We start from the raw sequence: 27,048 nt of genomic DNA, 5'->3' as shown, positions 1-27,048 counted from the left end.
GGGATTACAGAGGCATGAGGCAGGAGCTGGCCAGATTTGACTGGAAGGAGGCCCTCGCATGAAAACGGTGGAACAGCAATGGCAGGTATTCCTGGGAACAATGCAGAAGTTGCAGCATCAATTTATCCCAAAGAGGAGGAACGATTCTAGGGAGTAAGAGGCAACCGTGGTTGACAAGTGCAGTCAAGGACAGCATAAAAATAAAAGAGAAGAAGTATATCATAGCAAAGAAGAGTGGGAAGCCAGAGGATTGGGAATCTTTTAAAGAGCAACAGAAGATAACTAAAAAGGCAATACGGGGAGAAAAGAAGAGGTATGAGGATAAGCTAGCCAATAATATAAAGGAGGATAGTAAAAGTTTTTTAAACTATGTGAAGAGGAAAAAAATAGTCAAGGCAAATGTGGGTCCCTTGAAGTCAGAAGCAGGAGAATTTATTATGGGGAACAAGGAAATGGCAGACGAGTTGAACTGGTACTTTGGATCTGTCTTCAATAAGGAAGATACAATCTATTGTCTATTGTAAGTTATGTCTTTTTCTGTCAAATTACTTAAAGCACACGTTAACTCAAGGGCCTGATCTGTAGGGAGAGGCTGGGCAGGCAAGGACTTTATACCATGAAGCGCAGAGGATGAGGGGTGATAATTTAGAGGTGTATAATCATGAGGGGAATAATAGATAGGGTGAATGTACAGAGTCTTTGACCCAGGGTAGGGGGATCAACAACGAGAGGACATGGGTGTAAGGTGAGAGGGAAATGGTTTTAATAGGATCCTGAGGGACAACTTTTTCACACAGAGGGTGGTGGGTGTGTGGAACGAGCTGCTTGCTGGTGGAGGTAGTTGAGGAAGCTGCCTGTTTCTGTGCTCTGTGACTCCATCGCTCTATAACATGGCTTGGGGCTGGTCACAGCTCCACCACCGATTTTCAAGCATCTTTCTTTCCAGGGCCTTTTTGGATTATCCGTTTTGCCAGACCAACAGAGGTCGTTCAGAGAGGAATGCAACGACCGAGATACCGATGTTTAGAGATACAGCGCGGAAACAGGCCCTTCGGCCCATCGGGTCCGCGCCGACCAGCGATCCCCGCACACACTAACACTATCCTACACCAACTAGGGACAATTTTTACATTTACCAAACCAATTGACCTGTATTTCTTTGGAGTGTGGAGGAAACCAAAGATCTCGGAGAAGACCCATGCACGTCACGGGGAGAACGTACAAACTCCGTACAGACAGCACCCGTAGTCGGGATCAAACCCGGGTGTCTGGCGCTGCATTCGCTGGAAGGCAGCAACTCTACCGCTGCGCCACCGTATTCCCGATGTTGGGGGAGTCCAGAACCAGGGGTCACAGTTAAAGAATAAGGGGTCGGCCATTTAGGACTGAGATGAGGAACAACTTTTTCACCCAGAGAGTTGTGAATCTGTGCAATTCTCTGCCTCAGAAGGCGGTGGAGGCCAATTCACGGGATGTTTTCAAGAGAGAGCTAGATTTAGCTCTGAGGGGTAAAGGAATCAAGGGATGTGGGGAGGAAGTAGGAACGGGGTACTGATTTGGATGATCAGCCATCATCATATTGAATGGCGGTGCTGGCACGAAGGGCCGAATGGCCTCCTCCTGCACCTATTTCCAATGTTTCTATACCGGCCCGCAAGGTCGGCTATGGGAACGGATCTGCCGGCTCCGGCCGGGCTGGAGTTCCAGAGCCACGGCCGGGCTGGAGTTCCAGAGCTCCGGCCGGCTGGAGTTCCAGAGCTCCGGCTGGGCTGGAGTTCCAGAGTCCCGGCCGGGCTGGAGTTCTAGAGCTCCGGCCGGGCTGGAGTTCCAGAGCTCCGGCCGGGCTGGAGTTCTAGAGCTCCGGCCGCGAGGGGCAGATTCGACTCGACCATCGGCGGTAGAACTCCCGATGAGGTGGAGATCGGCCGCCTCACCCGGTCTGGGCGCCACATTTGCGGGGGCGGGGATGGGGGAGGGGGGTTGTCCGGATTAAAGAAGGGGTCGGACCACCAGTTGCTGATAAATCGGTGGTGGAGCTGTGACCTTCTGTAACGGGGGACTAAGTGTGGAAGGAGGAACAGGAGTGATGTGCGGAGAAGAATTGTTGCTGCTCGGACCATGGCCGCGCCCCCTCGTCATCACTGGACCAGTCGTCCTGGCCAGACTGCCCCACTCCTGCACCGCCAGTCTCCACACCCCCAGTCCCCGTCCCCACACCCCCAGTCCCCACTCCCCCAGTCCCCACTCCTCCAGTCCCCACTCCACCAATCCCCCGCTCCCGCACCCCCAGTCCCCACACCCCCCAGTCCCCCACTCCCGCACCCCCAGTCCCCACTCCCCCAGTCCCCATTCCCACACCCCCAGTCCCCACTACAACACCACTCACTCCTGCACCCCCAGTCCCAGCACCCCCAGTCCCCACTCCCCCAGTCCCCATTCCCACACCCCCAGTCCCCACTACAACACCACTCACTCCTGCACCCCCAGTCCCAGCACCCCCAGTCCCCACTCCCCAGTCCCCGTACCCCCAGTCCCCGCCTGCCCCGTGTTCGCCTCGGCCGCCAGCCGCCCGTAGCACAGCGTGCAGACCCGCAGCGGCTTTGCGGAGAGGCTCGGAAGCAGCAGGCGCTGCCTGGAGCAGGAGCGGCAGACGACGAAGCCGCAGTGGCGGCAGTGGTGGCGCCGGACCAGGGCGCTGAACCTGGTGTTTGTGCAGCGCATACAGATGTCTGTCACACTGTCCTGGACCCAGGGCGCGGCGTGCTCGTTGCAAGGCTCCTTGCCCGCCCGCTGCAGCAGACACCGCACACAGTCCGCGATGTGCTGCAGCCAGTCTGCCTTCTCCGGCGCAGTGGCGGCGCAAACCACGAAGGATTTCTGCGGCGTCTTGATCATCCAGCGGTTGCTCTGGCAATCGTTGTCAGGCAGGTCCTCCACTGTGACAGTGTCCAGAGGCAGCAGATGTTGCCCAGTGTAGCGTCGCTTGTACACCAGCACCGTCCCGTACACCAGCAAGTCGCTGAACAGGAAAAAGATCCGCGCCTTCGGCTTCTTGCGGCACATCTTGGTCAGTACCCCCTCGCCCACCAGGACCCGGCCCGGCGTGGCCAGTGGGTGGCCACTCGGCCCGAAGCAGCTCTCCACCGCGGCGACACGCTGCGCGTTAACCTCCGTGTCCACCAACTGCTCCCCCATTGCACTCGGCCACCCGCCAAACACCAGCTCCTTCCTGCTGCACAACAGAAGGAAAGATGACACTTTATACATGGGCCCTAATCCTGTACTTTAACAGCTCTGTGTCTATCTTATCGAAACGTATAAGATTATTAAGGGGTCGGACACGTTAGAGGCAGGAAACATGTTCCCAATGTTGGGGGAAGTCCAGAACAAGGGGTCACAGTTTAAGAATAAGGGGTAGGCCATTTAGAACGGAGATGAGGAAAAACTTTTTCAGTCAGAGAGCTGTGAATCTGTGGAATTCTCTGCCTCAGAAGGCAGTGGAGGCCAATTCTCTGAATGCATTCAAGAGAGAGCTGGATAGAGCTCTTAAGGATAGCGGAGTCAGGGGGTATGGGGAGAAGGCAGGAACGGGTACTGATTGAGAATGATCAGCCGTGATCACATTGAATGGCGGTGCTGGCTCGAAGGGCGAATGGCCTCCTCCTCCTGCACCTATTGTCTATCTTCCGTTTAAACAGCATCTGCAGTTCCTTCCTGCCCGAGCGTGTTGTATTCTCAAAGGTAGTCACAAAAATGCTGGAGTAACTCAGCGGGACAGGCAGCATCTCTGGAGAGAAGGAAATGGGTGAGGTTTCAGGTCGAGACCCTTCTTCAGACTGAGAGTGGGAGGGGGGTTAGAGGTTTCTCCCTCTCCCCTGCCCCTAAGACTTAAGAACTAAACTGTCAGTGGTAAGACCACACTTGGAACTTTGTGCACATTGCTGGGCACCCCTGCTTTCGGAAGGATGCAGAAAAAACTCCATGAGGATATGACCAGGTCTGGAGAATTTCATTTAGAGATACAGCATGGAAACGGGCCCTTCCGCCCAGCGATCCCTGCACATTATCACTATCCTACACACACTAGGGACAATCTACACTTATACCAAACCCAAGCCAATTAACGGACAAAACCTGTACGTCTTTGGAGTGTGGAGGAAACCAAAGATCTCGGGGAAAACCCAAGCGGTCATGGGAGAACGTACAAACTCCGTACAGACAGCACCCGTGGTCGGGATTGAACCAGGGCATCGGGCGCTGTAAGGCAGCAACTCTACCGCTGCGCCACTGGGCGCCCGTGGGTGTGAATAATAAGGGGAGGCTGGATAAGTTGGGACATTGTTCCTTGGAGCATAGGTGACTGGAAATGGCATGTAAAACACAAGGGCCATAGATAAGATGGATGGTCACAGTCCCCAGGGTGGGAGAGTCTAAAATTAGAGGGCATAGGTTTAAGGTGGGATGGGAAAGATTCAACAGCAACCTGAGGGGCGGGCAACATTCACAACGTGCACGGAGGAACTTCAGTCTAGTCCAAATGTTAGCACTTGCTAAATGTTGCCTTACTCTCTTCCTGCTTTGTAAATGACAGAAGTTTGCTCATCGGCGTCTGTTCAATTGTTATCTGTGATCCGAAATGTCCTGAGACGCCACCCAGTCCTTCTTTCCAGACATGCTGCCTGTCCCGCTGAGTTACTCCAGCATTTGTGTCTGTCTTTGGCAACATTCACAAACAGGGTGGTGGGTACATGGAACACTTTAGGCTGTAGGTAGCTCCCTTGCCAGGTGAACTCTCCTCAACCTCACTACTTAGTTTTAGTTTTAGAGATACAGCATGGAAACAGGCCCTTCGGCCCACCGAGTCCGTGCCAACCAACGATCACCCCGTACACTAGTTCTATCCTACACACACTAGGAGCAAATTAATGGAAGCCAATTAACCCACAAACCTGTACGTCTGTGGGATGTGGGAGGAAACCGAGCACCCGAGAAAACCCACGCGGTCACGGGGAGAATGTCCAAACCCCGTACAGAGAGCACCTGTGGTCAGGATCGAAGCCGGGTCTCTGCCGCTGTGAAACCTTCAGACCACGTTCCAACCTTCAGACCACGTTCCATGGTGGCACAGCAACTCTGCCCGCTGCGCCACCATGCCACTGTTGCTGTGCCACCATTGCTGATGGTGAAATCAAAAACAAGCCTTTTTATTCTCAATATTCCTGCATCCATTTGGATGTGGAAAGTCGTCTGGCAATTTTGTAAAATGGGCGACGGAAAATAATCTCACCTTGTGCCTGACTTTTCACATGATTGGGAAATACTTTTTTGATATAAACGTCTCCACGCCTTACTGAATTACAAGTAGTTAAGGTTTTTGTTTGGAGGCAAAAGGAACTGCAGATGCTGGAATTTTGTGTAAAACACAACACACTGGAGTGACTCAGCAGGCCAGCCTGCATCTGTGGAGAATGTATCACCAAATGCTGGAGTAACTCAGCAGGTCAGGCAGCATCTAGGAGAGAAGGAATGGTGACGTTTCAGGTCGAGACCCTTCTTCAGACTGATGCCACATTTTGTGATACAATAGACAATAGACAATAGACAATAGGTGCAGGAGTAGGCCATTCAGCCCTTCGAGCCAGCACCGCCATTCAATGCGATCATGGCTGATCACTCTCAATCAGTACCCCGTTCCTGCCTTCTCCCCATATCCCCTCACTCCGCTATCCTTAAGAGCTCTATCCAGCTCTCTCTTGAAAGCATCCAACGAACTGGCCTCCACTGCCTTCTGAGGCAGAGAATTCCACACCTTCACCACCCTCTGACTGAAAAAGTTCTTCCTCATCTCCGTTCTAAATGGCCTACCCCTTATTCTCAAACTGTGGCCCCTTGTTCTGGACTCCCCCAACATTGGGAACATGTTATCTGCCTCTAATGTGTCCAATCCCCTAATTATCTTATATGTTTCAGTAAGATCCCCCCTCATCCTTCTAAATTCCAGTGTATACAAGCCCAATCGCTCCAGCCTTTCAACATACGACAGTCCCGCCATTCCGGGAATTAACCTAGTGAACCTACGCTGCACGCCCTCCATAGCAAGAACATCCTTCCTCAAATTTGGAGACCAAAACTGCACACAGTACTCCAGGTGCGGTCTCACCAGGGCCCGGTACAACTGTAGAAGGACCTCTTTGCTCCTATACTCAACTCCTCTTGTTACGAAGGCCAACATTCCATTGGCTTTCTTCACTGCCTGCTGAACCTGCATGATTCCTTTCATTGACTGATGCACTAGGACACCCAGATCTCATTGAACTCCCCCTCCTCCTAACTTGACACCATTCAGATAATAATCTGCCTTTCTATTCTTACTTCCAAAGTGAATAACCTCACACTTATCTACATTAAACTGCATCTGCCATGTATCCGCCCACTCACACAACCTGTCCAAGTCACCCTGCAGCCTTATTGCATCTTCCTCACAATTCACACTATCCCCCAACTTAGTATCATCTGCAAATTTGCTAATGGTACTTTTAATCCCTTCGTCTAAGTCATTAATGTATATCGTAAATAGCTGGGGTCCCAGCACCGAACCTTGCGGTACCCCACTGGTCACTGCCTGCCATTCCGAAAGGGACCCATTTATCCCCACTCTTTGCTTTCTGTCTATGTCAGTACCCTACCCCCAATACCATGTGCCCTAATTTTGCCCACTAATCTCCTATGTGGGACCTTGTCGAAGGCTTTCTGAAAGTCGAGGTACACCACATCCACTGACTCTCCCTTGTCAATTTTCCTAGTTACATCCTCAAAAAAATTCCAGTAGATTTGTCAAGCATGATTTCCCCTTCGTAAATCCATGCTGACTCGAATGATCCCGTTACTGCTATCCAAATGCTCAGCAATTTCGTCTTTTATAATTGACTCCAGCATCTTCCCCACCACTGATGTCAGACTAACTGGTCTATAATTACCCGTTTTCTCTCTCCCTCCTTTCTTAAAAAGTGGGATAACATTTGCTATCCTCCAATCCACAGGAACTGATCCTGAATCTATAGAACATTGAAAAATGATCTCCAATGCTTCCACTATTTCTAGAGCCACCTCCTTAAGTACTCTGGGATGCAGACCATCAGGCCCTGGGGATTTATCAGCCTTCAGTCCCATCAGTCTACCCAAAACCATTTCCTGCCTAATGTGGATTTCCTTCAGTTCCTCCATCACCCTAGGTTCTCCGGCCCCTAGAACATTTGGGAGATTGTGTGTATCTTCCTCAGTGAAGACAGATCCAAAGTAACGGTTTAACTCGTCTGCCATTTCTTTGTTCCCCATAATAAATTCCCCTGCTTCTGTCTTCAAGGGACCCACATTTGCCTTGACTATTTTTTTCCTCTTCACGTACCTAAAAAAACTTTTGCTATCCTCCTTTATATTATTGGCTAGTTTACCCTCGTACCTCATCTTTTCTCCCCGTATTGCCTTTTTAGTTAACTTTTGTTGCTCTTTAAAAGAGTCCCAATCCTCTGTCTTCCACTCTTCTTTGCTATGTTATACTTCCTCTCCTTAATTTTTATGCTGTCCCTGACTTCCCTTGTCAGCCACAGGTGTCTCTTACTCCCCTTAGAGTCTTTCCACCTCTTTGGAATAAATTGATCCTGCAACCTCTGCATTATTCCCAGGAATACCTGCCATTGCTGTTCTACCGTCTTCCCTGCTAGGGCCTCCTTCCAATCAATTTTGGCCAGCTCCCGCCTCATGCCTCTGTAATCCCCTTTGCTATACTGTAATACCGACACTTCCGATTTTCCCTTCTGCCTTTCCATTTGCAGAGTAAAACTTATCATGTTGTGATCACTGCCTCCTAATGGCTCTTTTACCTCTAGTCCCCTTATCAGATCAGGATCATTACACAACACTAAATCCAGAATTGCCTTCTCCCTGGTAGGCTCCAGTACAAGCTGTTCTAAGAATCCATCTCGAAGGCACTCTACAAACTCTCTTTCCTGGGGTCCATTTCCAACCTGATTTTCCCAGTCTACCTGCATGTTGAAATCTCCCATAACCACCGTAGCATTACATTTTTGACACGCCAATTTTATCTCCTGATTCAACTTGCACCCTATGTCGAGGCTACTGTTTGGGGGCCTATAGATAACTCCCATTAGGGTCTTTTTACCCTTACAATTTCTCATTTCTATCCATACTGATTCAACATCTCCTGATTCTATGTCACCCCTTGCAAGGGAATGAATATCATTCCTTACCATCAGAGCAACCCCACCCCCTCTGCCCACCTGTCTGTCCTTTCTATACGTTGTGTACCCCTGAATATTCAGTTCCCAGCCCTGGTCCTCTTGTAGCCATGTCTCAGTGATCCCTACAACATCATACTTGCCCATGACTAACTGAGCCTCAAGCTCATCCACTTTATTTTTTATACTACGCGCATTTAAGTACAACACTTTAACTTCTGTATTTACCTCCCCTCTCACATCGTTCACAATTGGCCCTGCCCTTAATTTCTTTTCCGCTCTAGAACTTCTGTTCCCATTCTTCCGAGAGTCTTTTGCAATATCTCCTGTATTCCCTTTTACCTCATCTTCATATTCACAATTTGTTAACCCCTCCCCCCCACTACTTAGTTTAAAGCCACAGGTGTCACACTAGCAAACCTGCCTGCCAGAATGTTTGTCCCCCTGCTGTTAAGATGCAACCCGTCCCTTTTGTACAAGTCACCCCTAGCCTTCGATTTGTACCAGCATCTGCAGTTATTTTCTTACACATCTGTGGAGAATGTGTCGTTTCGGGACGGGTTCCTTCAGTCTGAAGAAGGAACATGGTCTGAAGGTTTTAGTTTGGTCTTTAAACAATAAAGAGACTTTCACACTCACCTCTGCTATTGTTTCAGTTCCCTCAGGATGTATCTCCAGCTCCAACCACTTTCAGTGGCTTACGCAATCTAGTGAGACCTCGCTGCCTTCTGAACAGTGAATGTCAATACCCCAGGACAATGAGACATCTTCCCTCACTGGCCTGATGAGAAACTGCACTGGTTTTTGGAAACAAAACCTGTCCTCGACCCCTCTACCAGACTAGTTATTCCGGTTACATTCTACATACTTTTGGCAATGGGGCAGGCCAACTATGCAAATTACAAATGCCCTGGTGTGGAATCCAGCTCTCAGTTTCAATTGTGATTTTGCAATCCAGGCATAATGGTGCAGAGGAATTGTTATTTTAACCAAGAATAACACCACATTCTATTCCTATTTTCTTTTAGTTTAGAGAAATCAGTTGTTATGTTCAGTGCTGAAAATAAATTCACCATCAGCATTTAGAAACAGTCTGGCAGTCCTAATGTGTTAGTTTGCAAGCTGAAGAAATGTCTCAGTGTAAACTTTGAACGGTAGAACAGAACATAAAATAGTGAGCGCAGGACAGGCCCTTCAGCCCGTTTAGTCTGTGCTAACCATGCTGCCAATTTAAGCCTATCTCATCTGCCTGCACAGTGGCGCAGCTGGTAGTGCTGCTGCTCACAGCACCAGAGACCGATGGCAGGGAAAAGTTTAAAGGCAATGTGCGGGGAAAGTTCTTTAACACAAGAGGGTGGTGGGGGCTTGGAATGTGCTGCCAGGGATGGTGATGGAGGCAGATACAAGATTTCATACCATCTGATGCAAAAGTTATTTTTCTCAGTCAAGAAGCACACATTCAACTTTCAGTTTAATTTAGTTTTGAGATAAAGCGTGGAAACAGGCCCTTCGGCCCACCGAGTCCGCACCAACCAGTGATCCCCGTACACTAACACTATCGTACATACACTAAGGATAATTTTATATTTACACCAAGCCAATTAACCTACAAACCTGTACGTCTTTGGAGCGTGGGATGAAACTGAAGATCTCGGAGGAAACCCACGCAGGTCACAGGAAGAACCTACAAACTCTGTACCCATAGTCGGGATTGAACCCGGGTCTCTGGCGCTGTAAGGCAGCAACTCTACCGCTGCGCAACCGTGCCGCCGTTGAAAGACTTGCACTGGGGTGAATAACATTGCAGTCAATTTGTTTTTCAACGTTTACTTGAATTTATACTGAAGGTACTTGATTTCTCAACTGGTAATATTTACTTTACTAAATGGAGAAAAACAGATCGATTAGAAAGTAGTATTGCACAGAGTGCACAATCTCTTTCCATTCTAACTAGCATTTAACATACCGGCATTTAACATTAGTTTAGTTTAGTTTAGATATACAGTGTGGAAATAGTCCCTTCGGCCCACTGAGACTGTGCCGACCATCAATTAAATTTCCCCGGTGCGGGACGAATTTTTATTACATATTAATATATTATATATTAATAATATATTATTATTACCCGTTCACATTAGTTCTATGTTATTCCATTTTCTTATCCATTCCCCACACGCTCGGGGTAATTTACAGACCAATTAATCCACAGACCTGTACATCTTTGAGAACCCACGGTTTTAAAGAATATAAAATAATGAGAAGCATAGATGGGGTAGACAGTCAGAACCTTTTTGAAATGTCCAAAACTACAGGGCAAATCTATAAGGTGAGATGGAGAAAGCTTAATGGAGACGTGCGGGGGAAGTTCTTTAACACAGAGGGTGGTGGGGGGTTGGAATGTGCTGCCAGGGGTGGTGGTGAAGGCAGACACAATAGTGGCATTGAAGAGGCTTTTAGATAGGCACTTGGAAGTGCAGGGCACAGAGGGATATGGAACATGTGCAGGCAGATGAGATCACTTCAGCCAGGTATCATGTTCAGCATAAACATTGTGGGGCCCAAGGCCTGTTCCTGTGTTGTGCTATGGTCTATCTCTGGAGAACATGGATATGTGATGATTCAGGTCGGGACCCTTCTTCAGAGTGATTGTAGTGGGGGAAGGGGAAATCAGGAAGAGAGGAGGAGCATGACAAAGCCTGGCAGTTAATAGGTTGATTCAGACGGGGGAGGTCTTAGCTGGGCAGATGGGTGGACAAAGACCAGAGATGAAGAAGGGTTTCAACCCGAAATGTCACCAATCCCTTTTCTCCACAGATGCTGTCTGACCCGCTGAGTTACTCCAGCTTTTTGTGTCTAGCTTTGGTTTAAACCAGTGTCTTTAGTTCCTTCCTACACCCGAGATGAAGAAGGTGTGAACAAAAGGAATTGAAAAGTTGCAAATTGTGAGCTAGAGGAAGGAATGTCGGTGGAAGAGGTGGGGGGGGGGGGGGGGGGGGGGGGGGGGGGTGAATTTGGTGTAAGTCTAGGTGGGTCAGGTAGTTTTTACCTACAGCTATCAATGAAGTTAGATAGAGCTCATAGCTCTTCGGGCCAAGGGATGTGGGGAGAAAGCAGGAACGGGGGTACTTATTTTGAATGATCAGCCACTATCATATTGAATGGCAGTGCTGGCTCAAAGGGCTGAATGGCCTACTCCTGCACATATTTTCTATGTTTCTAAATTATTTAAAAATATTGCATGAACAAATAATCTCTTCCATGAATTAATCTAATCAATAGTCTGCTCAAAGAGAGACTCTAATCATGAAGTTTGTTCAAAACAAGTGTTCCAGTTCTGCATTCACACATCACAATAGCAAACACAGCCAGGATATTTCTGTCTGGTGTTCACTGGAGAAAGATTCTTCATGAAGTGCAAATGACTGATCTTACATTGCTCCAGGCTGCCTTGTTGCAAAGGCCACGGTTAATTTTAAAGTGCGGGGGCTCTGTCTGTTTCAGATAATGTTAATAGGCCAGAGGGAAACATTTCTCAGCGTTAAATGTAGCACAGATCAGAAACATAATCTGTGTGAAGGAAGGAACAGCAGATGCGGGTTTACACCGAAGATAAGACACAAAATGCTAGAGTAACTCAGCGGGACAGGCAGCATCTCTGGAAAGACAGAGTCTGAAGAAGGGTGTCGACCCTAAACGTCACCCATTCCTTCTCTCCCCCCCCCCCCCCCGAGTTACTCCAGTATTGTATGTGTACAATCTGTGTAACCCCTGGCCGGCAAATAAAATAAAATACAAAACAGTCCAGTTTAAGCAATACTTTGCAAAATTGGCATGGAACCTGTTTAAAAACACGTACCTGTTTCGTGAGGAATATTTTCTGCTTGTTCCTGCTATCAGCCTTCCTACCATTGCAGGAAGGAAGGAAATGCAAAGCTGGATTTTTTAATTTAAATAAGCCATACCTCCCCCCCCCCCCCCCCCCCACCTCGCCTGTTAGTAGTTTATGATACCAGAATTCGACAAAGCAATAAAACCACATTTTACAACCTGGGTTTTGGTTCCATAGGTTTGTATCATTTGACCATTTGTTGATTGCAACTGGTCTCATGCCAGGATTATGAAACCAGTTCCACACTGAAGCTTGGGCAGCTTATAAAAAAGGGCCCCATTGCTAAAAAAATATAGGACCACTGTGTGGTGAAGGTTAAAACATGTCGTCAAAATTACCACTATTGCAACTTCACAGAAGCCAGGTTTAAAGTCATAGGGTCAGACAGCATGGAAGCAGGCCCTTCAGCCCAACTGTTACTGATTGGATGATCAGCCATGAACACAATGAATAGCAGTGCAGGCTCGATGGGCCAAATGACCTCCTCCAGCTCCTATTTTCTGTTGTCTTCCATGCTGACCAAGATGCCCCATCTAAGCTAATCTCATTTGTCAGTGTATGCCCCGTATCCTTCTAAAACTTTCCTATCCATGTACCTGTTCAAATGACTTTTGAACGTTCCAATAGTACCTGCCTTAACGACCTCTTCTGGCAGTTCATTCCAAACACCCACCACTCTGTGTGAAAATGCTTTTCATTTGAATTGCCTTTCATTTTAAAATTAAAACAACTGGAATAAAAGGTTTTGTACCGAAAATGTACAGAGGAAAGTTGATCGGGAGAACGGCTCAATTCGGCTATGTCTTATGATCTTATATATGCAGGATTATCTGTCACCTGCAAAAATGAGTAAAATTTGAATTAAAAATGACAGGGCAAGGTTGGCTGAACTAAGTCTGGAGAAGTGTCCCGACCTTAATCGTCACCTATCCACGTTCTCCAGAGATGCTGCCTGACCCGCTGAGTTGCTCCAGCACTCTGCATCCTTTTGGGCAAGGTTAACTTTACAACTCTCAATAAACAGCATCTCAGTTGTAAAATTTAGATAGTGAGGCCTGATTCTACAAATGAGGGCAAAAGGTTGACCTTCGTACTTGATTGCTTTTCAATACTTAAGCATGCAAATGTAAAAACATTTCCTGAGGAAACTTTAATAACAGATGGTCAAATTCTCCAATAGCCTTATTGGCATCATATTGAAAGTCTGTAAAGTGTTTTAAAAAATTAAAATTACAATCAAAGCCAACGTTTTTTTGCATGAATTTGAGAAAAAGATAAATATTTGGAAACGTTTGAATGGTTAGGTATAAAAACAGAATTATTCACAGCTCTTTAACTAGGAGACAGAAGAGTACAAAATGGAACTACTCAGCCAAATCAAAACGAGATTCAGAAAACAGTAAAGATATCATTTTCGATAAGACGCAAAAAGCTGGAGTAACTCAGCGGAACAGGCAGCATCTCTGGAAAGAAGGAATGGGTGATGTTTCCGGTTGAGACCATTCTTCAGACTAGTTATCATTTTGTTTTGTTAGAAATTAAAGTAGATTTAAGTAATTTAAAGGTAATGAAGAATTGTTTGGATCAGCAATTAAGAATTCCAATAATTGAAGGGCGGCACAATGGCGCAGCAGGTAGAGCTGCTGCCTCACAGCACCAGAGACCTGGGTTCGATCCGGACCTCAGATGCTGCCTATGTGGAGTTTGCATGTTCTCCCTGTGACCATGTGTTTCCTCTGGTTTCCTTCCACATCCCAAAGACGGGTTTGTAGATTAATTGGCCTCTGTAAATTGCCCCTAGTGTGCAGGGAGTGGATGAGAAAGTGTGATAACATAGAACCAGTGTGAACGGGTGATCGATGGTCAGTGTGGACTCGGTGTGCCGAAGGGCCTGTTTCCATGCTGCAACTCGAAACGAAACTAATTAAGAATTATTGGAATAGTTCACATCGTTGAGAGGTACTTTTAAGCAAAGATCAATGAAGTAAATAACAGCTAAAAAGTAATGCAAAAAACTCCAAATTAAATCAGCAATGAAAATAATCATGGAGAATTTATTGAAGGGATAAGCTCAAAATCTTTACAGGAAGAGAAATTAAACAGTGCTCAAGAAGGGTCAACCCTGAACTGACAATATAACCATTTTGTAAATCGTTTTCTAACGTCATTGATGTAAGAGACCACATCATCACCATTGGTGAGGGTGTTTGATAAAGGGGAACATGATATATATTTGAAGTCTTCACTGGTTTAGCATGGAACCTTATTTGTTCAGAGAAGATTGTGCATTTATCACAAATTCACCAGCTCCAAATTTTCAAAACATAATAACACAAAGAGAAAGTGTTAAAGATACATGAATGCAAGTTATTCAAGCTGCCAATATAACCACTTTATTGTAACAAACTTTACTGATAACATAGGGGTGAAAAAAAATTACAATCTGCAATAATTCATAGTCTGAAATGCTAATAGATCACGATGCAACTAATAGATCAACATAGACACAAAATGCTGGAGTAACTCAACGGGTCAGATAGCATCTCTGGAAAAAAGGAATAGGTGATGTATCGGGTCGAAAGCCTTCTTCAGACAGAGGCAGAGATAGATATATTCTTGATTAGTACAGGTGTCAGAGGTTATGCGGAGAAGGCACGAGAATGGCGCTAGGAGGGAGAGATAGATCAGAGAGATAGATGGCGTAGACTTGATGGGCCAAATGGCCTAATTCTACTATTCCTATGACCTTATGAAAAGAAAATGAGAAATCTAGATGGTGATATAGAGATATAGAAGAAATGAATGAAAGATATGCAAAAAGTAATGATGATCAAGAAAAGGTGGAGCCCACAAGAGTCCATTGTTGGCTGTGGGATAGGTGATAGAGTTATGCAACATGTTGTGATTTATTAGTTACCTAATGCCGTGGCAAGTGCTTACATTGGTCAGTATTTAAATGTAAGGGTTTGACGGATCATCCTCCAGGAATTAAAGACCTCGCACAGTTCATGTTCAAACTGAAGGTCGACACAAAATGCTGGAGTAACTCAGCGGGACAGGCAGCATCTCTGGAGAGAAGGATGTTCAAAGGGGTTGAGCAGGGCATGCAGGGTCTCATTGCTTCTAGCAAACTTGAATCAAGATGTCAGTACTGTGAAGATATAGATACAAAATGCAATGTCTTCTTCATTTTCAGTCTGAAGGGTCTCAACCCGTAGCGTCACCCATTCCTTCTATCCAGAGATGCTGCCTGGCCCGCTGAGTTACTCCACCATTGTGTGTCTATCTCCGGTGTAAATCAGCATCTGCAGTACCCTCCTAGTTGTCAGTACTATGGTTGGTGAAGCATGCCAGGGGCAACGTGGCAATGTCTTTGACTCAGAGGTCTATGCTTCCTTTCCCTTTAAATTTCTTCACAGACCGTTCACTTGATCTCAGCTGAAACATGTTGCCGTAGATATGGGAGACAAAACCATCGATCTCCACACTGAAGATGTTATTTTGCTTTGGAATAACTTTGGTTGCAGGATGTTGTTGGGCGTGAGGGGAGAGGAAGAAAGCAAAACATACATTAGTGCATGAAATTGCATGTAAACATTCTTCAGTTCCACAGTATTTGAATGTACAGTCTTCTTGAGCACTCTTTACTACAATGTCATTGTAAACACAGAATCAATGTATTGAGAGGATAGCAACAAGTGTAGATCAGATAACATTAACACAGAGGATGATTACGTGTCACCAGTTGGAGGAAGAGGCAAAGTCCCAGCATCAAATAAAACGTACTTTACTGCCAACAATTATGAACTACCTACCACATTGAATTGTGACTGAGTCACAGAGATATTGCACACCAGTTAATGGTGACTAAATCAGAGGCTGAGCAGATCCTGATTTTAGTTAAGTTCCCCACTAGTGCCAAGGAGAGATACAACATGGAAACAAGTCCTTCAGCCCATCAAGTCTGCACTGACCAGCAACCGCCCATTTACATAAATCAATTTTAATTAGTTCCATAAGAATTAAATGGACCATTTGGATTAAGCCAGCCAGGGCTCCTGGTTGGGAAAAACCTTTATCGCAACATTCTTGTACAAATCTTTCCAGTGTCTTCTCATGCTGCTTCTGTAAATTCTTCCAGTCTGGTACTTTGCCAAGAGAGCGGCATTCTGTAACTGATACCTAACTCATCCCAGGTGTAAATCACTCCACTACCCACAGCTGCCCTTCAGGTGCTGGATCCTAGGCTGTGAAATGCAACCCCGAACACTCATCAATCTGTCTCCATTTCCTCCTATTAAAGTAGTGCTTAAAATCTCTCTCTCTTACCCAAGATTTTGATCAACTGCACTGATGACTCTACATGGCTCGGTATTATAATTTTTTTGCTAATGCTCCGGAGGACATTTTTGATACATTAAATGGCACTGTATAAATGGATCACACGTCATGGGATCACAGCATCCCTAGCTAATAATCGGACAACATCCTTGCTTGAGGTTTTCTGTCGCCGGCCCCGATTTGTTCTGGTCTTTTCTCGCATCCAGTAACCCCCTCAACCCCCATCCTTACAATCAGTCTGAGGAAGGGTCCCGACCTAAAACGTCACCTATCCATTAACCCCTGGGGCTGGTGACTGGTCTAGTTAAATAACTACAATACATGGTGTAGTTCAGAGGAAATGAGAACACGGAAGTTTTGTAAGACTTGGGTATAGCAAATAAATGCATTCTCATTTTAAACTCAAAGTTAGGCATAAACATAAACTGGATCGATCAACAAAAAAGGTGGGAAATAAAACAGGAAGCATTGCAATAGCTAATATGCTAAAGCGCTTAATTTCTTTCTCAATATCGTGCTGTCACTTGAGTGTACAGGACAGTGAAAATCCTTCATGTAAGGATTCATAGACCACTGAGGATTTGTAACAGTACCTTTAATCTTATTTTGCATCGTGATAATCTTGAATATATGTTTCATTTCCTGCAGGATAATTCCAGTAATCCCTACGTAAGAGGGACATTTGGACTTCACCACTGCAATACAAACAGATCATCAATACAAACATGAATCTCAACTAAAGTTATAAAATGCTGCTATACTGGTGAGTTGGAATAATTGCCAACACATACCTTGAACAAGCAAATTAATTTTACATTTTAGAAACTGGCTGGATGTTTGCGATATTGAGTCTCCAGTTAATTTTCTCTTTTGAAAGTGAACAGTCTTAACGTTTCCAGTTTAACTTGTACAAGTTAGAAAAGCTGACATTATATGAACAGAACCGCTTAGTACACAAAATAACTGCATTTAGAGTGCATCTTCCACAGCACAATCCTGTGTACCTTGCGTATTATAGACAAAAAACTGAAGTAACTCAGCGGGTCAGACAGCATCTCTGGAGAAAATAGGTGACTTTTTGGGTCGAGACTCTTCTGAAGAGATGCTGTCTGACACACTGAGTTACTCCAGCTTTTTGTGTCTATCTTCGGTTTAAACCAGCTTCTGCTGTTCTTCCTACACATACCTTGCTCATTACATAACAAGATTGACGTACCTGTCACAATGGCTCCATGAAAGTCTGCCTTCATCAACTTTGTCTGGATTATATTCGTAGAACTGTAAATGTTGTAGACATGTTCTGTGACAATCATGCAGCATTGATATTCTTTCTAAGACAGTTGTCATTCAGTAGGTCTTACTTAACCAGGAACCCAAAACGTTACTTAAAACACTTTTTTTTGTACTCAACATGCACTTTAATCATTAAGTTTAGATATGTTCATCAATAAATTCTGAAAGATTTCAACATTTAAAAAACACAGTGCTGCATTTCATAAGATTTAGAACCTCCCTTACAGTGGTTATTTCTATCAGACCACTTCTATAACGGACACATTTTCCAAACATTAAGGGTTTACTAGGCTCATTGTAAATCGATTGTAAAAGGGTGGCACAGTGGTAGAGTTGCTGCCTTACAGCGCCCTAGACCCTGGTTCGATCGCGACTACAGCTCGTCTGTACGGAGTTTGTACGTTCTCCCCGTGATTGTGTGGGTTTTCTCCGAGATCTTCAGTTTCTTCCCACATTCCAAAGGAGTACAAGTTTGTAGGTTAATTGGCTTGGTGTATGTGTAAATTGCCCCTAGTGTTAATGTGCAGGAATCGCTGGTCGGTGCGGACGCGGTGTGCCGAAGGGCCTGTTTCCACGCTGTATCTCTAACCCAAACTAAACTAAAGTATTGCTGACTCAAATAAAAAGTGAGATTTGAGAAAGAATTTTTTTTTGAAATTTCTTTTGGAAAAATTAGGACTTAATATTCTTTTGTCCAATGACCCTGTCAATAGAAAAGACAAAGGGATTTCATTCCCTCCACCTATCACTGTCTCTTTCCCATCAGTAACGCATGCATCATATGCAAGGTCACAGGATTATTAACTTACACCTTTTCTAAATATTTTCAACGCACCATTTAAAGAATTCAGCAGAATTAAAGATGGTATTTCCTAACCTGCAGTGCTCTAGAAGTTAACAGTCTTTCATGTGTCTGAAGTTAAAACAGTCTAATCAATTTAAGCATCAACGCTTTTCCATATTATCCGGCTGATAGATTAGTGCTTTGTTACACAGACGGGCTCCATAATTTCATATCTTTCTTCCATTAATCTAAAACGAGCAGTATCCTTGGTAAGGCCAACATTATTGCCCAAGGTCCATTGGGTTTGTTTATTTGCTATTGGTGAGACAGGTCTTAATATATGCCTCTGATCAAAGGTGAAACCCCTCCCCTCCCCCCACCACCACCAAATTCTTGGCTCCCAAGCAATGTCTCATCCAGAATAATGCCACTGAATATCAAGGAGATGATGGTGGCCTGGTATTTTGTGTGGCTTGACAGCCACTCATCAACCCATCTCAGTCTTGCAGTGGTCATGTGCAGGAAGACTTGGACAACCGAGTCTGATGGAAGCCCTGCAAGCTCGCTTACTACGTAATGAGTCCACTATACTCTACAAGGATAGTACTTACGTTTGAGGCTTCAAGCCGTTACATAGATCTCGAATGTATTGTTTCCACAGCTCATGCAAAGGGAGGAACAATTCATACCTGAGAAAAGTGAAATGGTTCAAATGAACATTTAAACACCTGCAACCTCAAAATCACGCAAAAGATTGGATAGAAATGAGCATTTCACTGCAAAGACTAGGCTGTGTTCGTCCAACAATTACTGGAGATAACCACCATACGTCAATATAGTGGTGCAGCGGGTAGAGCTGCTGCCTCACAGCGCCAGAGACCGTGGTTTGATCCTGACCTCGGATGCTGTCTGTGGAGTTTGCACATTCAGCCTGTGACCACGTGGGTTTCTTCCGGGTGCTCCAGTTCCTTCTCACATCCAAAAGACATGCGGGTCTGTAGGTTAATCGGCCCTCTTTAAATTGCCCCAAGTGGATGAGAAAGTGGGATAACATAGAACTAGTGTGAATGAGGGATTGCTGGTCGGTGTGGACTCAATGGACAAAAGGCTGTATCTTTAAAACTAAAATATGGTTGAAATTAATTACAAATGCTATTTGAAGTACCATATGTAATAAGTAATCAAGAATATTCTGAACATTTTCTCTGTCACTTTCTTTGTCAGATGAGGACCTGACAGAAACGTGATTACAAGTTATTTGTGTATGAATACAAAACAAGACTGATCAGTTTGCTTTTCAATCTACAAACTTTATTTTTACATAATTCTGTCATATTTTCTTGGCTTTTTACCATTGTCAGCTGGAACAGCAGTTCAGAATGTGGAGTTCACCGCCTTCATTAATGTAGCTAATTATCAGTGGATACGTGGCACGTGTTCAGAGTGAAGGAGACCTGAATACGGTGTTCATCACTAACCTGAAGAATTGTATTGTGTCTTTCTGACATCATATGGTGATACTCAAATCAGAAACAAAGCTCGAATTCAAAATCAGGCTAGTAAAGGGACCCAATAACCTGATGCACAATGTGCACGTGGAATAAAAAACAGTACAGCACACGAAAAGACCCTTTGGCCCACAATGTCTATACTGAACATAATGCCAAGGTAAACTTATCACACCTGACTACACATGATCCATACCCCTCTATATTCATGTGCCTTTCTAAAAGCCTCAGGACTCACTATTGATCTGCAATGCAACTAATATAATTGTATTAAAAAAAATATAGATTACACAAGTTTCTCTGTGTTTTTCTGCATTTAAAAAAGATCTGCAAATGTGCATAAAATCAGAATAATATTCGAACACAGGAAGCAAACATACCTTTGTTGTTCAAGGTTCAGCTCAAATATCCTCAATTCCCGCCTCTCTTTGGCAGACAGATACTTTGTCTTCCTCTTTTTTTTCTTGTTCCTTTTTGTGGTCCCAACAAGGGTAAGATTTTTATACAAATAATTATCAGCTTCCTTTGAACTCAACTGCGGTAAACTGGATCTGACAAAGGATGCGATGAACTCTGCCGATTTCTTGCCTTCAGGGAGCTGTCAGAAGGAATTGATGAACATTTGAAACATGCAAACAACAAGTCTTGACCCGAAACATTACCCATTCCCTCTCTCCTAGATGCTGCCTGACCTGCTGAGTTACTTCAGCATTTTGTGATACTGTAGTGGGTGCGGTCGCCGCGGAAATCAGGCCAGACGCCAGGTGAGTAGTAGCTATACTTTATTTCGCAAGAACACATACACCGCACTAAAGAACTCGTGAGTCGACACACCCAAAGCCTTTTATAGTCCCAGACCACCTGACCCAAGGGAACTGACCCAGGAAGTGACCTAATCCCTCCCGTCCACTGAGTGCTGAGTGGAATGACCAAGGAAGTGGCCTAGCCCCCGGGCGCCGCCACAGGACCCCCCCCAAGAACCGAAGGCACGAAACGGACAGGGGGACGGACGAAACGGCCAGCCCGCGTGCGCGCCACGGCGGGCGCAGGAACCGGAACCACCCCGCCAGGGGAAAGCACCCGCGGGAACTCCGGGGTAAGGGGCTTGTGGTCTGTGTACGCGGTGAAGGTACGCCCCTCGAGAAAATAGCGGAAGTGGCGGACCGCAAGGTAAAGGGCAAGGAGCTCGCGGTCAAAAGCACTGTAGTTCCGCTGTGCGCCGCTGAGGTGCCTACTGTAAAAAGCGACAGGCTTCCAACACCCATCCGTGTGCTGTTCGAGCACTGCCCCAACCGCTACTTCCGAAGCATCGACCGTCAGGCTGGTTGGTGCATCCGCCCGTGGGTGCACGAGCATCGTGGCCGCAGCCAAGGCTTCCTTGCCGTGTTGGAACGCCGCCACCGCGTCGGCCCATTCGACCTCCCTGCGCTTGCCCGCCATGAGGTGGAACAGCGGGCGCATGATCCGGGCTGCAGACGGCACAAATCGGTGGTAAAAGGCCACCATCCCAACGAACTCCTGGAGGCCCCGCACGGTGGTCGGGCGTGGAAACTGGCGCACCGCATCCACCTTGTTCGGGAGCGGCAGCGCCCCGTGCGGGGTCACGTGGTGGCCCAGGAAATCGATGGATGACACCCCGAAACGGCATTTGGTGATGTTGATGGCAAGCCCATGATCGCTAAGGCGTTGACATAGCTGGCGGAGATGGGCAAAATGCTCCTGTCTCGAGCGGCTCGCCACCAAAATGTCGTCAAGGTACACGAACACGAATTCCAGGCCACGGCACACACAGTCCATAAGCCGCTGAAAGGCTTGCGCAGCGTTCTTGAGTCCAAACGGCATGCGGAGGAATTCGAAAAGGTCAAATGGCGTCACGATTGCCGTCTTGGGGACATTGTCGGGGTGGACTGGAATCTGGTTATAGCCACGCACCAGGTCGACCTTGGAAAATACCGTGGCGCCAGCCAGGTGTGCATTAAAGTCCTGAATGTGAGGGACCGGATACCTGTCGGCGATTGTGGCATCGTTAAGCCGGCGGTAATCCCCGCAAGGACGCCAACCACCGTCTGCCTTGGGGACCATATGGAGCGGGGACGCCCACGGGCTGTCTGAGCGGCGCACGATCCCCAGTGACTCCATAAGGCGGAACTCCTCCCGAGCGAGACGGAGCTTGTCCGGTGGAAGGCGCCGCGCCCGGGCGTACAAGGGCGGGCCAGTAGTGGGAATATGGTGCACCACCCCATGCTTCGGGGCGGCGGAGTGGAACCGGGGGTCCAGAATATCGGGGAATTCGGCCAGAATTCGTGAGAACGCGGCGTCCACGGACGACAGGGGCCCATCAGGACGCACGACCGGGTCGCCCAAGCGGAGGAAAACGGGCTGCAGAGTGACGGAGTGCACTAAACGCTGCCGCTTAACGTCCACGAACAGGGAATGTGCCCGTAGGAAATCCGCACGCAGCAGCGGCTGGGACACATCCGCAATCACGAATGGCAACGAGAAGCTGCTCGCCCCGAAGTTGAGGAAGATCGTGCGCACCCCATATGATCGGATCGAAGTCCCGTTGGCTGCGGCGAGGAGGGGGCATCGATTTGTACCAGCATCTGCAGTTATTTTCCTATACTAAAAGATCAAAGGGATCGTTTTTATTATTAGCTAGGAATTGCATCAATGCCTCGACTTCCATGGAAGATTGAGGAGATTTGGTATGTCGACAAATACTCTCTTGAACACTGACAGGTGTACGGTAGAGATCATATTGACTGGTTGCATCGCGGCCTAGTTTGTTAACTTGAACGCCCATGAATGAATGAGTTTACAGACTGTGGTTGACACTGCCCAGTCTACTACATGTCCATACTGGTCTATGATTCTAAAAATGTGATCCACTATTAATATTCCACAAGCGGAAATAATTTCTGTTTCAAAATCCATAAAATGGTGCAAACTTATATACCAGCTGTGAGGCAAAAAGGCAAAATAAAACGATCATTACACCAAATGTAAGTATATGATGAAAGTACAGAGATGTATATGGAATAAGAGTTTGGTGTTTGCCATGTGATACTATTAATCATATGCAGTAGGCTTTAGGTTGTTTACACACTGTTGCATTACCCAAACAAGCTGCTGTAAAAATTGCCAACATAAAACCACCAGAGGGCGCAGCGTACCTGAAGCTCAGACTGGTCCCCTGCATCAGGACGGATCCTGCTGTAAATAATGCCTTCAACAGCAAAATAAAGAACTTTAGTTAAATTTAGGAAACAGGGCAGTGTTAAAGCAAGTACACAGTTATTTCAAATAGTAAAGGATGAAAATCATGCAAAATGCAAGCCACATATATAGTTCAGACTGAAGAATGATCTCGACCAGAAACGTCACCCATTCCTTCCATCCAGAGATGTTATCTGTCCCGCTGAGATACTCCAGCATTTTGTGTCGATCTTTAGTTTAGTTTAGTGATACAGCATGGAATCAGGCCCTGCAGCCCACTGTCCATGCTGACTATTGATCACCTGCTCACACTCGTTCTATATTTTGCCACATATTGCTGCTCCAATTAAAGCATTCTGTTGGAATATATTGTACGTCAAATGAAGCATGCAGTGCAAAACCCTGTAAGTGAAGCATTATAGAAGCCATAAAGCTACAAATATAGCAGGACTGCAAATTCTTTTAAACTATCCGAAATTCTTGAACAAAGCAAATGTATTGAGTTGGCAATAAATCATTTTAATTCCCTTTACTCCAGCAAAGCTAAGCTGTTGCCAGCAGTACAATTAAACCTGGAATTTAAAAAAAATCTAATGCACCAGCTGAATCATCAGAAATATTTTATTGCATTTCTGTGGATGATGAATGACATTTCTTAATGTTGGAAACTAATGTAAAGTGTCACATATGCATGGACTAGATCCATCTTTTTTGTGGATGGAGTGGGAGGTTACAAAGAAAATAACTATTCACAAGTTCACAAATTAAAGGAGTAGAATTAGGTCATTCAGCCCATCGTCCACTCAGCCATTCAATTATATCTGATCTCTGTCTCCTAATCCCATTTTTTTGCCTTCTCCTCATAATCCTTGACACCCGTTCTAATCAAGAATTTGTCTATCTCTGCTATAAAAATATTCACTGACTTGGCCTCCACAGCCCTCTGCGGCAATGAGTTCCACGGATTAACTACCCTCTGACTAAATAAGTTCCTCCTCACCTCCTTACTACAAGGTGTCAGGTTTAAAGCCCAATGCCACACCTCTGGCCTATTAAACAATTCCAAAGTCTTACGTGTTTTTGTCAAAACATTTTAAAAACATTTAAATATATTTCAAGAATTATTGGCTGGTCCTGCAAATGATCAGGTTCTTTGTAGCTTTCATTTCCATCATCTGCTTGAATTACCAAAACACCTCACATTTGCTGATTGACAAGGCAAACAATTTATTTAACATTTTTCTTGGCCATCCGAGTGAAACAAAAATCAATCCAAAGCCACCAAGAGTCGTATAAATCCCAATTTTACTGCCTGATACGTATGTCTTCAACTAAGTTTACAGCAATGATTACAGATAAATCACCTGACATTTATACTCAATTCTAACTGTGGCTACACTGATCAATGACTGAATGGAGCCATTTGGGTGCCACGGTAGCGCAGCGGTAGAGTTGCTGCTTTACAGCGAATGCAGCGCCGGAGACTCAGGTTCGATCCTGACTACGGGTGCTGCACTGTAAGGAGTTTGTACGTTCTCCCCGTGACCTGCGTGGGTTTTCTCCGAGATCTTCGGTTTCCTCCCAAACTCCAAAGACGTACAGGTATGTAGGTTAATTGGCTGGGTAAATGTAAAAATTGTCCCTAGTGGGTGTAGGATAGTGTTAATGTACGGGGATCGCTGGGCGGCACGAACTTGGAGGGCCGAAAAGGCCTGTTTCCGGCTGTATATATATGATATGGTATGATACTCGATCATCACTTTTTTGGTATTAGTCTCCATGTGCTAAACCCATAATGCAGATGCTGCTTTACAAAAAAAGATACAGTGCTTGAATAAATCAGCGGGTCACTCAGCTTCTGTGGAGAACAAGGATAGGTGACATTTCACAGAGTGCTGGAGTAACTCAGCAGGTCAGGCAGCAGCTCTGGAGAAGGTAGACACAAAATGCTGGAGTAACTCAGCGTGTCAGGCAGCATCTCAGGAGAGAAGGAATGGGTGACGTTTCAGGTCGAGACCCTTCTTCAGACTGAGAAAATGGATAGGTGACGTTTCACAGAGTGCTGGAGTAACTCAGCGGGTCAGGCAGCATCTCTGGAGAACGTGGATAAGTGACATTTCGGGTCGAGAACATTCTTCATTCTGATTGCAGACTTGTCCATTTTGTTAAAGTTGGTCATGAATAAGGACATTTGCCAGAGGAGTGGTGGCATTTGTTGGGAGAGAGATGGCATCTGTTAGAGGACTAATGGACCATATGCCAACGGAGTAGAGGGGAGAGGAGGGAAGCATCTGCCAGGGGAGTAAGATGGTCAAGTCAAGTTTGTTTGTCACATACACATAAATGTGCAGTGAAATGAAAGATTACCCACAGTCCAACAACAAGAGCAATAAAAATAAGCAATAACACACACAATCAAACAAAAAGAAACATCCATCACAGTGAGTCTCCTCCAGTCACAGGGGGAATATGGAGGACATTTGCTGGGGTAGGGGGGAATTAAACAACCCTCCCCCTCAATCTCCCCACCCCCTCTCCTCACGCTACTGTCCCCTCTCCCCACTCTCCACACATTCTCCCCACGCCCCCTCAGTTGCCGCTCCCTATCCCTCTCCTTCACACTGCAACAGCCCACTGCCCCGAGCCTGCCGGGGGATAACCCGCTCACGCCGCCGCCGCCCCACACTGTCCCTCACAGCAGCAGACACTCCCTGTGTGAGCCCCATCGCCGCCCTCATTCCCGCGCCATTCCGGGCCCCGGTGTGAACCTCATCGCCCCGGTGTAGGCCCAAGGAAGCCGCCGCCGCCGCCGCCGCTCTACTCCACTGCCCCTCACTGCAGCAGACAGTGCCTGTGACTGCTGTGTCAGCGCCGGTGCAAGGCCCATCGCCTTCCGCGCCCCCGGTGAAGATGTGGGCCCCGCTCCCCGCGTGTGTGGGGTCCATCGATCCCGCACTCACCCCGCACCTCAGCCCGCGTCGCCATGGCAGCAGCCAGCCAGCCAGCCTCGACGCGTGGTGATGACGCCAGGCGGCGGCGCGCAGCAGTGACGGGCGGAGGCGGCGGTTGTCATGGCGACCCCGGCCCACTGATGGGCCGAGTGGCCGCCCTCACCATGCTGCAGCTCCTACAGGTCTGTAAACACACGGTTCACAGGGATAAATAATCCACCCACACCAAGAAGTTACATTAATAATGACCTCAACAGTGGTGCAACACACACACACACACACACACACACACACACACACACACACACACACACACACACCGCCCCTGGTGCAACACACACACCGCCCCTGGTGCAACACACCGCCCCTAGTGCAACACACACACACACCACCCCTGGTGCAACACACACACACACACACACACCGCCCCTGGTGCAACACACACACACCACCCCTGGTGCAACACACACACACACACACCGCCCCTGGTGCAACACACACACCACCCCTGGTGCAACACACACACACACCGCCCCTGGTGAAACACACACACACACCGCCCCTGGTGCAACACACACACACCGCTCCTGGTGCAACACACACACCACCCCTGGTGCAACACACACACACACACACACCGCCCCTGGTGCAACACACACACACACACACACACACCGCCCCTGGTGCAACACACACACACCACCCCTGGTGCAACACACACACACACACACCGCCCCTAGTGCAACACACACACCGCCCCTGGTGCAACACACACACCACCCCTGGTGCAACACACACACACACCGCCCCT

At 46.7% G+C, this 27,048-nt stretch overlaps 2 protein-coding genes across 2 annotated transcripts; both read right to left on the bottom strand.

Moving 5' to 3' along the window:
* Window positions 1-2,469: 2,469 nt before the first annotated feature.
* On the bottom strand, window positions 2,470-12,155 carry plekhf1 (pleckstrin homology domain containing, family F (with FYVE domain) member 1). Its single transcript, XM_078401535.1, has 2 exons — window positions 12,112-12,155; window positions 2,470-3,232 (listed from the first exon to the last, which is right to left on the bottom strand). The coding sequence occupies exon 2, from the start codon at window positions 3,193-3,195 to the stop codon at window positions 2,470-2,472; it is 726 nt and encodes a 241-aa protein (XP_078257661.1). The 5' UTR covers window positions 3,196-3,232; window positions 12,112-12,155.
* Window positions 12,156-14,178: 2,023 nt separating this feature from the next.
* pop4 (POP4 homolog, ribonuclease P/MRP subunit) lies at window positions 14,179-26,291 on the bottom strand. Its single transcript, XM_078401651.1, has 7 exons — window positions 26,247-26,291; window positions 23,244-23,296; window positions 20,451-20,668; window positions 19,174-19,251; window positions 17,702-17,763; window positions 17,079-17,180; window positions 14,179-15,659 (listed from the first exon to the last, which is right to left on the bottom strand). The coding sequence occupies exons 1-7, from the start codon at window positions 26,269-26,271 to the stop codon at window positions 15,523-15,525; spliced, it is 675 nt and encodes a 224-aa protein (XP_078257777.1). The 5' UTR covers window positions 26,272-26,291; the 3' UTR covers window positions 14,179-15,522.
* Between the last annotated feature and the right edge of the window lie 757 nt (window positions 26,292-27,048).

This window comes from Rhinoraja longicauda, chromosome 6 (assembly GCF_053455715.1).
Source record: "Rhinoraja longicauda isolate Sanriku21f chromosome 6, sRhiLon1.1, whole genome shotgun sequence".
NCBI classification, from domain to species: Eukaryota; Metazoa; Chordata; class Chondrichthyes; order Rajiformes; family Arhynchobatidae; genus Rhinoraja; species Rhinoraja longicauda.
The sequence above is the reverse complement of the archived record's forward strand: the minus strand, read 5'-3'. Positions and strand labels throughout refer to the sequence as shown.

Coding starts and splice junctions, on each gene's coding strand:
- plekhf1 (XM_078401535.1), bottom strand. CDS start 3,195: ATGGGGGAGCAGTTGGTGGACACGGAGGTTAACGCGCAGCGTGTCGCC.
- pop4 (XM_078401651.1), bottom strand. CDS start 26,271: ATGGCGACGCGGGCTGAGGTGCGGG. Junction 20,669..23,243: donor GGGACCAGTCTGAGCTTCAG/GTACGCTGCGCC, acceptor TCCTTCTGACAG/CTCCCTGAAGGCAAGAAATC. Junction 15,660..17,078: donor GATGCAAAATAAGATTAAAG/GTACTGTTACAA, acceptor CTGCAACCAAAG/TTATTCCAAAGCAAAATAAC.